This window comes from Dendrobium catenatum, unplaced genomic scaffold (genome assembly GCF_001605985.2).
Source record: "Dendrobium catenatum unplaced genomic scaffold, ASM160598v2 fragScaff_scaffold_256, whole genome shotgun sequence".
Taxonomy (NCBI): Eukaryota; Viridiplantae; Streptophyta; class Magnoliopsida; order Asparagales; family Orchidaceae; genus Dendrobium; species Dendrobium catenatum.
The window spans coordinates 264,786-278,606 of record NW_021318718.1 but is presented as its reverse complement, the minus strand read 5'-3'; the positions used below and the strand labels follow the sequence as shown (position 1 = coordinate 278,606).

Sequence of the window (13,821 nt, the reverse complement as noted above, 5' to 3'; positions counted from 1 at the left end):
TTCATTTCAATTGGGCTAGACCCCATAATTTTTTTTCCTTTTTAAACATTTTTTATATAAAAATCTTGTTGTTTGTTATGACTCTTGCATCTCTTTATCTCTCTTATCTATCTGTGTGCTAAATCTTCATATAAAATTTGGATGTTATACTTTATATCTCTCTATCACCGCAAATATTCCAGGATGCAACATTAAATATTCTCATATAATTATTAAAGAGAGAATCTCATTTTATAATTCTAAAAATATAATATTTGTTATTATTACAAAATGATTAGTGCAAAAATATTATTCAACAAGTGGAAATAATCAAATTAGATGCTTTATAAAAAAAAATTAATTTTGTTTTTCCTATAATATCTGTAATACAAGTTCTTCTAAATAGTTCAAACTATTTTATCAAAAGCAATTACTCATTATATTTTCATTAGGAGAAAAAAGACAAACAAAACAAAATAGAGGACCCTCTTGTAATTCGCTGTTGCCGTCTGAGCTTTTTGCTTATACCTCCGTCAGCTACTTATGCTACATCAATATACCTTAGTTCCTTTTACATTTTTCTGCAAGAAAGTGCTTTATTTATAACCATATATATATATAGAAAGATGAAGTACATAGCTTCCATATTGAAAAGACCACTAGATTTTTACTGCAGAAAGAAGAGCGAAACCTTGAAGGACTAATTATGTGGAGTTGCAATCAGGAACAAATCGCTCTTCCGAGTCAACGACAAGCCTGAAACCTCCTTCATCTCCAACTCTTTCGGATTCTGCCCTCCTGGTAGTTTCCAATCAAAGTGGTAGAGTAAATTTGCGAGTACATTTTGCATGCTTGACATGGCATAATTTATTCCAGGGCAAACCCTTCGTCCTCCTCCGAAGGGAATGTACTGATAATTAGTTCCCATAAACTCGAATTGATTATTTTCAAATCTCTCAGGCAGAAATCTCTCCGCATCGTCCCAACCATTTTGTTCTCTCATAATGGCCCATACGTTGATCACCATTCTACTTCCAGCAGGTATTGTGTAGCCTCCTAGTTCAACTGTTTCAGTACTGTGCCTGGGAACTAGGAAGGGAGCAGGAGTTCTTAGTCGAAGGGTTTCTTTGATTACCATATTTAGATAAGGAAGATTGTTAATATCATCCTCCTTAATCTTTTCTCTTCCGTTCATGGCTCTTCTCACTTCTAATTGTGCCTTACGCATTACTTCAGGGTGTCTGATGAGTTCAGCCATGGCCCAGTCCATAGTTGCTGCTGTGGTCTCTGTTCCTCCCAAAAATAAATCCTGCCATTAAAAACAAAACTTTGCTCAATTTGACTTAAAAGAAGATATGTTGACTCGAATGTGTACAAATTGAATTTGCGTAGCAAAAGCAAACGTGTGTGGACTTTGGAGGCTTCTTCTAGCATTTAAAACAATTATTATTAGCTGTATATATCATAAAAAAACATAAGCAAATATAATTTTTTTTTCTTCCAATAAGATAAATATCACAAGATTTTGGTTCAAGATCATATAAATATACTTACTAATATAACTCCTTTGACGCTATCCATGGTTATGGGTACATCTTTTCCACCATCTTTATGCAATCTTAGTAAAATATCAACAATATCGTCCTCTTCCTCCGTCACGCCACCTTCATTGGCATTCTTTCTTTCATGTTCCTGAAATATTTCATTCAATATCACGTCCAAAACTCGGTGCACTCTATCCAGCTTAGATTTCAGGCCACTAATGTCACCAAGAAAGTTCAACGAGGGATATAAATCTGCCAAGTTAAATCCAGATAAATACTTAAACGTCTCTTTAATCGTGGAAAGAAACCTCTCTTGATGGGCAAACTCCTTTCCAAAAGCTGCACGAGTGATAGTGGTGTTTGCGACGGCAAATAACATTTCTGTAACGTTGACAGGCGATCCATCAGCCAAACGGATCTTCTCCACAAGATTATGACCTTCTTCTTGCATGATGGACTTAAGAAACTTAACCCGCTTGTTGCTGAACAGTTCGACTGTGCATATTTTACGCAGTTGAGACCAATGCTTGCCATAGGAGGCAAAGACTAAGTCGGAGTTGTAGAGGATGATCTTCCGAGAGAGAAATTGAGGGCGAGCAGCGAAGTTGACGTCGTGGGTTTTCATGGATTCAGCTGCGAGTTGGGGTGATGTGATGACCATGAGGTCGACTTCACCGAGCTTGAGGTGGAATAGAGGTCCGTATTTCTTTGCTAGGCTTCTCATTCTGAGGTGCGGATGGTCACCCATAAGGTGATGCATGCTTCCGATGATGGGGAGCTTCCATGGGCCGGGAGGGAGTTTATAATTACCGCTGGTGTTTTTGGGGAACAGAAGCTTTGTTATTAGGAAGATTAAGAGGATAAAGGTGGTGAGAGGATATAGGATGGAGAACAGTGAAGTTTCCATGTTTGTTGATGGAAGCATTAAGCTTAGGTTTTGGTGGAGTACTGATTTATTTCAAGTGCAGGGATGTATATATATAAGCATTGTGCATAGATTTTGGTGGAGTGATTTATTTCAAGTGCATGTATATATATCTCTTACTGTTAATTTTAAAATAAATTTAATAAAATTTAAATTCTTGCTTTATATATATATATATATATATGTCTCCTCTTATTATATATTAATTCTTATAATTGGAGATTTCAATTTGTTTAAAGGAGTCTATTTTAAGTCATTTGATTGAAGTTTTCTTCTCAATAATTTGAATTGGTCAAACATCCTATATATATATTAGAATTTTTAAAATTTTTTTGGAATATTTTTAAAAGTGAAATTGGTTTTTTGTCTTCTTTGAAAAAAATCTAAAAATAAAAAATAATAAAAAAAGTTCTTACATAATGGGTGTTAGCCACACCTCATTGGGCGATTGGGTCAAGCTATGGACCTTTGACCACCATCGCCCAACCACACACCTTCAACCTCCATCGCTTTACTATGGCCCTCCGATCTCCATTACTCAATTATGATTCTTTGAACATTGTCATTTAGCTACTAAGACACATAAACTTCATTACTTGTCCTCACCAATAATACGAGCACACATCATCACTTATATGATCAATGCATGTTGTTGATATCAACTCAAATTTCCAACGTCAACACTAGAATTTATACTAGATTTCTTGACAAGATATTCTCTTCTCAAAAGAGCACGACTAACCAAACAAGTAAATGATCTCTTAAAGCTAGCTACCATGCCATGAGACTCTTTCAATTTCAACAATATAATACGTTCTTTATATTGAATCAATGTCTTCCCTCGTGGAAGAGCCACTACAGGAAAGACAATAATTTGTGGCGGACTTTGCGACGGAAAAAATTTTCTCTGAGATAGCGGCAAATTTGGGACCAAAATTTTTGTTGTTTATTTTGCGACGAAGTTGCAATGGATTTGCGTGGATAATCCACCACAATTTGCGATGGAATTTACGTCACAAATCTATCATAAATCCGCCGCAAATCTGTCACAAATACTTCTATCTAAACTGACATCCTCATTGTTTCTTTCATCCGTTCTCGTTCTGTAATGCTGGCGTGCCCGCGACGACCCCTGTGCCATCATCTCCTTCGATGACGTTCCTTCAATTCGCTCTCCTAGCCATCTCCAAATTTTATTTATTGTTGTTCTTCTTCGGTTCCTTCGTCGTTGTTCGACTCGATGATGTTCCCTTCCTGTTGGATCGGAAGTTGGACATTTTGATCGGAAGAAACGATGGGAGCTTACTCACTATGAAGGTAGCTTTCCCCCTTTCGCTCGCTTTTTTGACCAAATCCCATAAATCAGCCCTAAATCTTACATCCAAACAGCATCTTCACATTTTATTGGCTTTGAAGGTAATCTTCCTTCAATTTCATTTCAAGTCTATTGTTCATATTTTCGGGTTAATTAGAAGATGCATGGAGATTGTTCATAATTTAAGGATTTTTGTGTGATAGAAAAGTTTCTCTCAAACCTTAGGAAAAATTCTATAAGATGGTGGTGAAACCTGCAATGCTTTATGTTGTAGAATCTTGGCCATTAAAAGAGAAGCATAATATTAAGTTAAGTGTTGTAGAGATGAGGATGCTTAGGTGGATGAGTGGTTTTAATCTTAAAGTCTATTGTTCATGATGATGGTGTAAGGGATGGAGATATTATTAGTATAATTCAAGTTGGATGGTTGAAGTGGAGGAATGCATCAGGCTCAAAGTTAATGGAAAGTTATATAAAATGGTAGTGAGACCTGTAATGCTTTATGGTGTAGAATGTTATGAGACCTGTAATGCTTTATGGTGTAGAATGTTATGAGACCTGTAATACTTTATGGTGTAGAATGTTAGCCATTAAAAGAGAAGCATAATATTAAGTTAAGTGTTGCAGAGATGAGGATGCTTAGGTGGATGAGTGGCTTTACTCTTAGAGTCTATTGTTCATGGTGATGATGTAATTGATGGAGATATTATTAGCAGAATTCATGTTAGCGGAATGCATGATACTTGTTGTGTGATAAGCTCCCCTTAAACTTAAGGAAAAAGTTCTAAAAAATGGTGGTGAGACCTGTAATGCTTTATTATGGTGTAAAATGTTGGCCATTAAAAGAGAAGTATATTATTAAGTTAAATGTTGCAGAGATGAGGATGCCTAGATGAATGAGTGGCTTTACTCTTAGAGACAACATACATTTATTGACATCATTTTTGTATGAGGTTATTAGGACCCATTCAGACTTTTGCTTATTGATCTGATGGTTGAAAACCATCCAATTGTCAAATATCTAGAGCTTAATCAAATTTTAATTAAGTTTTCAATTAATCTTCTATCCAAACTTTAATCTAGATTTCAATCAATCTCCAATTCAATCCTCAATCAATATTTAATCCAACCTTCAATCATCATAATCATTCATTTAATTGTGATTCATATGGATACTTCAAATTCAATTAATCAAATCCAAAGCCTAATTGAAACCAAGAATTCCAAGCTAAAATTCAGGGTAATGGGCTTATGTCCCGAAACCCTTTATGGATGATTTTTCAATCACCTCAAAACTGAGCCAAATGACATCTGATTCTTGATATATAAATTGCATATTGATTAGACATGTTCCTAGGGTCAATTCTCTAAATTTGAGTCCAGTTTGACATCTCAAACTCTAGAAACTGAATTGAAATACAAAAGCTGCAAAACCTTCAAATAATTATAATCTATGTCACTAGACCTTTCACCTTGTGGAATTTAATGTTGGGACCTTCCCCAAGACCTTTAACCATATCGATAACTCTTATTTATGATATGTTGAACATAAAACTATATTTTAGTGGACTCTGTTTGACTCTTAGTTTACTAGGGGTCAAAATAACCAAAATGTCTTTTAAGGGAAAATTTAGACTTTTCCTGAAACCTCAACATGGCTCAATCATATCAAACATTAAAACCTCTACTAATGTATTATAAGCATCATTAGGAATGCATTAGATCCAAACTTAGCCCTTGGTTTGAAATGGTTAACCAAGTCAAGCATGGTTGTCTAAACAAACCCTTTAACCATTCAAACATACATTTCAATTTAGATGGCCTTCTCATTACTATGAGGACATGCACTCGTAGGAGATTTAAATACCTCAGATCAATTTTTAAAACTCAATTAATTATCTTTGGAAAAAATTAAAATCAATGACGATTGTTATCGTCATATTCAAATAATTGCTAAGCGGTGATATTTTCTTGCCTTGGGTAGATACGTCATTCTTTGTCATGACCTCGAATATGAAATTAACAATAGCATATCCAGAACATCGTAGTTAATATTTGATTTACCATTATTTTGACCATTCGAGTTCATATGTAGTTCTTTCCTGAATTTAACTATGATATTCATGATATAATTTATAATTCTAAATTTGAACCCATCTAGGAATCTTATTTTCACCTCTCGAGGCGGTATATTATTTCCAATGGATGCTCCATTTTAGAATTAAAATTCAAAAGTCTATTTCAAATTTCCCACAAAGAAACTTAATTCCGCTTTGATTTACACTCTTTCCAAAGTAAAGCAAATCTTTTTTTTAAAACACAACAAATAACAACATGAGCATATATTTGAAATATTTGGAGTAGCTCCAATATATAGGAGATAATATTATAGAGAGCCACCTTAGATGATTTGGTCACATAAAATAACGCCCATCAAATGAATCGTTTAGGAAATTAGAAGTATTAGTGTGTTGCACTAATTCACTCACACTCTTCTATTGTCTAATATATAATGAGTGTGTGATGGAGGCGCACAACTATCCATGCAAACTCCTAAAATCATCATCATTATATATATTATTTATTTTTAAAAAATTAATATAAATATCATTATTTGGTTGTAGGAATTTATAGTCCAAATGTGTTATGGATATTCGAAAATATAGAAGTTATATTTATAGCTTACTATTGCCTAGATGCAAGACATTAGAAAATGAATTTCTAAATGAAGTGAATTATTTTATTCAGCCAGGCAATCAATTACCTCCATTATATTAGAAGATAGGTTTTATTGTCCACATTCCAAACACAAAAATTAAGCCTACCTCACAATAAATGTGATTACTATTGATCTATATCGCAGATGATTCATGCCAGAATGTTGATATTGAACTTCATATGATGAGTATGAGACTCATTTCGACTCTTAGTGTGACACATTTACAAGTTCCAACATAATTGAGGAAGATATAGTTAAGATATTTGAGGATTCAATTTATGATGTAATATGGTCATAATTTCAATAATATATAGAAGAATTCTTGAATTATAAGATATAAAACTTCTATGATTTGTTGCACATTGCATAACAACTAATTTGGAATGGATGCACTACTCATTGAAAGTTATTTATAGTTGTGAAGATGTTAACCAAAAAGATAGAATATAATATACTCAGAGAATTCTTTAATCAATTACTAAATTATAATGTTTATATGTATCTCTAAGATCTCCTGCACATATGAGATGACATATAGAACACAACTCATAAGTAGGTATTCTGATATATCTGTTAGAAATAGAAGCCTAGAAACACTTTGACCGTATACATCCTACCATCGTTGCCGAACTAAGGAATGTAAGATTAGATTTATGTGCAGATGATTTTACTCTATTTATCCAATCTTTCTCACCTTACTCATGTTGGCATGTGATACTCACCCCCTATAATCTTCTTTTAGAGTTATGTATGATTACGTCCTATATGTTTCTGATACTTATTATTCCATGCCCACACAATCCAAAGGAAAAAAAGGATGTGTATGCTTTCTGGATGGAGCATTGTAGGAAAGTTAGCTTGCCCATATTGCATGAAAAATACTAAATCATTCACTTTGAATGAAGCATGGAGGCAAAAATACTCATAAGCACCAAGAGTACCAACATCAGGTGAATGAGCGAGCTTGAAGGGCATATATAAGTATATAAGGATATAATTATACTTACATAAATATTATAAGTGACGATTATTCGATTAATAATCTTATATTATATTTTGTAGGATAAGTATACAAGACTTCGAGAGAGCCAAGCTGCAGCAGGTGATGGTTCATCTGGGGGATCGACATATGTTTCTAACTATCGTACTTGGTCGTAAGAGTTAGGTGGAATGTAGAAGAGACATGTTTATCGATTATTCTCACAAGCCTACGCATACGAGGGAGAATCATCTTATGCTACCGGCTACTCCATAAGCACTTAGGAGAGTTTATATAGCCAACATGTGACTAACTTGACAACGGAGTTAAAAAACATCTAAAAAAACAAATGAACATGAACATAAAGATACTAGACGAGCTTAGGAGATTGAGAGAGCAAATTGTTGGAAATAAACCTGCGCCTACTTTGGCCGAGCAAGATAGTGAGGACACATATTTCGCCTGGAGTATCTGTAAAAAAGTTTTAAATTGTTTGGATTCCTACTGTTGGAAAGCTCAATAACAAATAACAATAGTTTTTTATTTATATTTCTGGTTTTTAACGGATTTGCAATGGGATTTTCATTACAAACATTGATACGACAATTTAGTATTGTTGTTTACAACAAAAACATCAGTCATAAATGGCGACGGATTCGGAACAAATTTTCTGCATCAAATTGCGGTGGAGATTCTGTCACACATTTGTCCCAAAATATTTGCTCGTAAATACTTTTGCGATGCTGGATTCAACTCCGTCTCAAATTTGCCGCAAACCAAGATTTGCGACGGATATCTTTTATTTTGAGGCATATTATTTCGCCGCAAAAGGATGAATTTCATGTAGTGAACGTCATTTGTAATAGAAAATAAATGCTAGTGGAATCATTTTAAATAGGCTATATCTCATAACTTTTCATTTCCCTTGGTCATAATTCGAACCAACAAACAGGTGGAATTTCAACAAAAAATGTATAGCATCGAAAAATCAGCCAGAGAGATCCTTTATTTCCTCCTGATGACTCCTCCCTCCCATTTCACACGAATATGCCCATGCCCCAAATCTCCATTTTCGCCCTCTCAGCCTTGGTGTCTATGCATGTTGTTCGAAGCATCTTTTAATCGATTTTATTATTTTCTTCGAGGAACTAAGGTAAATGTTCATCTCTTTCAATATCTTTAATCAATTTAAGATCGAGCCAAAGAAAAATATTGTCCAATTCTTGAAAAAAAGAGAATATTTTATAATATTTATGGCATCTTTTGAAAATATTACTTCCCTCACAAAAATTTTAAGATCATATTTATAAAAAGCTACAACAACCTCAAATAGACCCAAGTATTCAAATTATGTTCAAATATTTTTTTTTAGAAATTATAATCAAATTGATTTTTGAATGAGAGTTGAACCAAAATTTGAATTAACTTTCAATAACTAAGTTGGGGTGTAACCGAGCCAAGCCGACTAGCAAGCCAGCTCGAGCTCGACTCGTTAACAGGCTCGACGAGTCAAACTTATCGAGCTCGAACAATATTTCAAGCTCGACGGCTTATCAAGCGCAAGTTGGAACAACACACCGCTCGATTCTCAAACTCGTCGAGCGGCTCACGAATGGTGGCGGAGTTCCGTCGGGAGGAAATTGCGGGCAGAAGTTCCGCTGGCGGGAATTTATGCTGGCAGGAAATCACGGGGAGGAAGTTTTGCTGGCAAGCTCGATCTCGCTTTCTGACTGATGAGAAGAGCTAGTTAGTGTCAAAACTCGACTGGATTCAACTCACTTACACCCTTATAACTAAGTATATTCAACAGTACCTAATCAATTATAAATATATCTATATATATTATATATAAGCAACGTAAGTACCAAATTGCCGCCTGAAATCAAACATACATGTGATTTTTACTTTTCAACTATTTGAATGATAGTGCCGTTTCTATATGGATATTTCCTTGATAGCACAGTTCGCAAAATGTTATATTTTGGGATATTTTCACGATAGTTCCATTTGTAATATCAACTTTTTGGAAATTTCAACAGCAGCCCAATTTGCAGTATTCTATTATTGATTGAAAATTTTAATTTTCAACTAATATATTATGTATATGAATTTATCTTAAATAATTTAAATATAAAAAAAAATCTTACTAATCTATTTTTAACAGGAGCAAAATAGTTTATGGATTTGTTATAAAAAGAAGCAGCTGGTGCTAATTTAAATTAGAAATATGAGCAAAATATTAAAAAAATTTTAAAAGAAGCAAATTAGCCGTATCATTTGACACATTCTAAAGAATATAATCATTATTTGGTGTATTCAGAATGCGCCAAATCATGTAGTGCATTCACTCGGCCAGTAAGTCGAATTAAAGTCTAAAATTACTGTAGCAATGCACCAAACAGTTTGACTCATTCAATGGAATGCGCTAAACATAATGTTTGACTTGTTTGACTTGTTCTAAAAACGTCATACTATTTGGTGCTTTCAATGTAATGCGTCATTCTGTTTGTTTACTTTATTTATATTTAAATTTTTTTAATACTTTGTTTATATTCCTATTTTCTAATTTAAATTATGGATTATGCTCCTATTTATAATTTTTTTTTTAACATGCTTCCAACACGCAGTTTCTACGGGTCTTTGCCGCCATATTGAAAGCATTTTTAAGTACATTTAATTCCCTGTCCAGACCGGCGGCTTTGTCTTCCTTTGGGTAGTTTTTATTTTATAGCAATTTTTTATTAATTTTTTTTAAAAAATATTTAAAAATAGTGATAAAAAATTATCCTAAATGAAATCTTAATAAACAAGAATTAAGAATTAGGTGATATTCAGGAACTTGAACTCACTAGCTAGATGATTGTTTTAATATATATCCTAACAAATTCAAAATCCAAATCTTACGTAGCCTTAGATGCTAGCATCACTGTCCTTGTCTTCGGGTGAATCACGCAGCGTGAGTCCTCTTTCTCTCTCCTCAGATTAATTTTGTACGGATGTTGGACGTCGTCTGGAGACCAACCATAATATGCTACGTCACTTCTTTGCTCGGTACTGCGGCTAGTACTGCCGACATGGTGCATTCTTGTTGGTCTCCGGACGACATTTTGCATCCGGACTCCGCACAGAATAATTTCTCCTCTTAGCGAGTCTTTGCATGTTGTTTTTAGTATTTTTATAGATTGTTTCTATTGTTTTTTTCTCAGATAAATGTTTCTATTTTTTATTTAAGAATTATTTTTCTATTCGAGCGGATTAAATTAAAAAAATTCAAAAAAATTAAGTGGTGAAATTTGTAGAAGCTATCGGTAAAGAAGAGAGGAAGAAGATGAAGATCGTGAGCTCCAAGAACCAAGAATAGAGAATAATATTTTTATTATTGTCTATGACAGAGTACAGGACTTAATATATAGAAGTGTTTAGAGACCTATGTACACGTGTGCAACCTCTATTGGACAACAGGAATATAATGTTAGTTATTGTTGTTTTGATAGCCCCCACAAACTGACGAATCTTGCGAGATCGTGAGTTTGTCTCGTAGCAACTTGAATCTCGCCGTGGATAGTGGCTTGGTGAAAATATCGGCCAGTTGATCTATTGTACTGATCGGGAGGAGTCAAATACTGTTGTTTTGTATATTGTCTCGAAGGAAGCGGTGATCAATTTCAATGTGCTTCGTTTGAGCTTGGAAGACGGGGTTGTGAGCTAGCGCAATAACTGATGTATTGTCGCAATACAAGTTTGTTGGTTCGGCGGATGTTATGCGGAAGTCAGCTATGAGGCGTTGTAGCCATAGGATGTCTGCCGTAGCTGCAGCGAGTGCCCTATACTCCGATTCGGTAGAAGATCTGGACACTATCTTTTGTTTCTTCACCGTCCAGGAAATCAAATTGTGGCCTAGGAATGTGCAGTAGCCTGAAGTTGATTTCCGGGTAATTGGGTCACCAGCCCAATCTGCATCGGAGAAGGTACGAAGTTGCAGTGTTGACTTTGTAATCGGAAGGCCGAACGCGAGTGTCCATTTGATGTAACGGAGGAGTCTTTTGAGGAGATAAGCGTGGTTGACGTTCGGATTGTGCATATGCTGTGATAGTATATTGACGGCGTATGCAATGTCTGGACGAGTTATCGTGAGGTGCTGGAGTGCTCCTGTAATGCGGCCTGTAAGTGGCTGGATCGGTGAGTTCTTTGTCCAGCGAAGGTTGAGTAGGTGGTTTTGTACATGAAGGATTGGCCAAGGAATTGCAATTGTGAAGATTGACTTATTGAAGTATAGAATGAGCATAAGCAGTTTGCGAGAGAAAATACTTAGCTGGATCCACGGATATGCTGATGCCTAAGAAGTGCTTTGTGGGTCCAAGATTCTTCATGTTGAGTTGTGAATGAAGTTTGTTGAGTAGATCAGTGATGGCTCGTTCATTGTTTCCCGTGACGAGTATGTCGTCAACGTATATGAGCAAGAAGATTTGAATGTTGTGCTGCATAAATGTGAGGAGGGATGGATCGGCTTTGCTGTGTTGGAACCCGAAACTGAGAAGATGACCGGTGAACGTTGTGTACCATTGCCGCGGGGCCTGTTTGAGACCGTAAATAGCTTTGCGGAGGCAGCACACATGGTTGGGGCTGATGGAGTCCTCGAAACCAATAGGTTGACACATATAGACTGTTTTATTGAATGTGCCATGGAGAAATGCATTCGCGACATCGAGCTGCCGGATTTGCCATCCGTGATGTAGAGCGACAGTGAATAAAATTCTGATCGTGGGTCGTTTAGCCACTGGGCTAAACGTTTCCTCATAGTCCAGTCCATGCTCCTGCCGATTACCTTGAGCAACAAGGCGCGCCTTGAATCTTGCGACGGAGCCATCAGAATTAAACTTCTTGCGGAACGTCCATTTGCAGCCCAGGATTGATGCATTTTGCGGCGGGGGAATTAAGTACCATGTGCCCTATTTTTGTAGAGCCAAGAACTCATCAGCCATGGCCTGTCTCCATTCGTAAAATTTATTGGCTTTCGAGAAATTTGTTGGTTCCGGAGAGTCGTGAGGCGATGCTGTTAGATGTAGAAGGTTGAGCTGACATGTTGGCTTGAGCGATCCCGTTTGCTGTCTGGTCACCATGGGATGGTGAGGGGCCGAAGAGAGTTGCGGGTCTGGTTGATCAGGATGCTGCTCACTATGTGTTATGGAAGTGGCCGTGGACTGGGAAGTTTGCTGAGGAGCATAAACGATGTTGTGGCTAGGATGAGTAATTGAGGGGTGCTGGTTTTTGTGCGGGCTGCGATGTGCAACAGATGTTGGTGTAAGCAGCGACGCAGGTATTTCCGGAGTTTGTTGAGTTGGGTTAGAATTGGTTTTGCTGAACGAAAATGACGTTTCTATAAACTGCCTAGAAATAGTAATGCGATTCGTGTCCTTGTGAAGGCTTTTGTAGCCTTTTTGGTTGGTTGCGTAGCCCATGAAGATACAAGACTTGGAATTCGGATGTAATTTGGTACGAGAGTGCGTAGGAAGGAGAGGGAAGCATTCACATCCGAGCGTCCTGAAATAAGTGTAATCAGGATTAATATTGAACATAGTTGAATAGGATCTTGGTTCATTGTGTTAGGCGAGGGAATTCTGTTGATTAGGTAGACTGCCGTGGAGACTGCGTCGGGCCAGAAAGAGTGAGGTATGGAAGCCGTTTGAAGCAAGGTCCTTGCCGTGTCCAGAATGTGACGGTGCTTGCGTTCAGCTACGCCGTTCTGCTCTGGGGTATATGGGCAAGAGGTTTGATGTAGAAGCTATCGGTAAAGAAGAGAGGAAGAAGATGAAGCTCGTGAGCTCCAAGAACCAAGAATAGAGAATAATATTTTCATATTGTTTATGACAGAGTACAGGACTTAATATATAGAGTGTTTAGAGACCTATGTACACGTGTGCAACCCGTATTGGACAACAGGAATATAATGTTAGTTATTGTTGTTCTGATAAAATTTTATTTGAGTTTAAATAGTTTTAAGATTTTCGATGAAAACTTTTCATGTACTTTGTGCTAACTTGAGCAAGTTTTAATTTTTTTTCCCTATAAGAATAAAGCTTTTAATCTGTCTAATCATTCTCCATTATTTTTTAGAGCTTTTTAGAAGTACTTACTATAATCCATTGCCTATAAATTCTCTCTCTCTCTCTCTCTCTCTATATATATATATATATATATATTAAACCCAAAAAATTTTATTCCAAAACCAAAAAGAGTACAACAAGCTGGAAATACAAATCAGAAAAAGTTACCAAGGATGGCACGGTTAACGACCTGTAGGGCTTAGTAGTTGGTAGAGGCTTCCAACTCCCCTGTAAGCCAGGCACGGGCCATCCAGTA

General features: G+C 36.1%; 2 protein-coding genes across 2 annotated transcripts; both read right to left on the bottom strand.

Annotated features, from left to right (window-relative positions):
• Positions 1-679: 679 nt before the first annotated feature.
• On the bottom strand, positions 680-2,430 carry LOC110098469 (premnaspirodiene oxygenase-like). The gene is made up of 2 exons (XM_020825309.1): positions 1,534-2,430; positions 680-1,288 (listed from the first exon to the last, which is right to left on the bottom strand). The coding sequence occupies exons 1-2, from the start codon at positions 2,428-2,430 to the stop codon at positions 680-682; spliced, it is 1,506 nt and encodes a 501-aa protein (XP_020680968.1).
• Positions 2,431-11,077: 8,647 nt separating this feature from the next.
• Positions 11,078-11,542, bottom strand: LOC110098466 (uncharacterized mitochondrial protein AtMg00810-like). The gene has a single exon (XM_020825307.2). The coding sequence runs from the start codon at positions 11,540-11,542 to the stop codon at positions 11,078-11,080; it is 465 nt and encodes a 154-aa protein (XP_020680966.2).
• Positions 11,543-13,821: the final 2,279 nt, after the last annotated feature.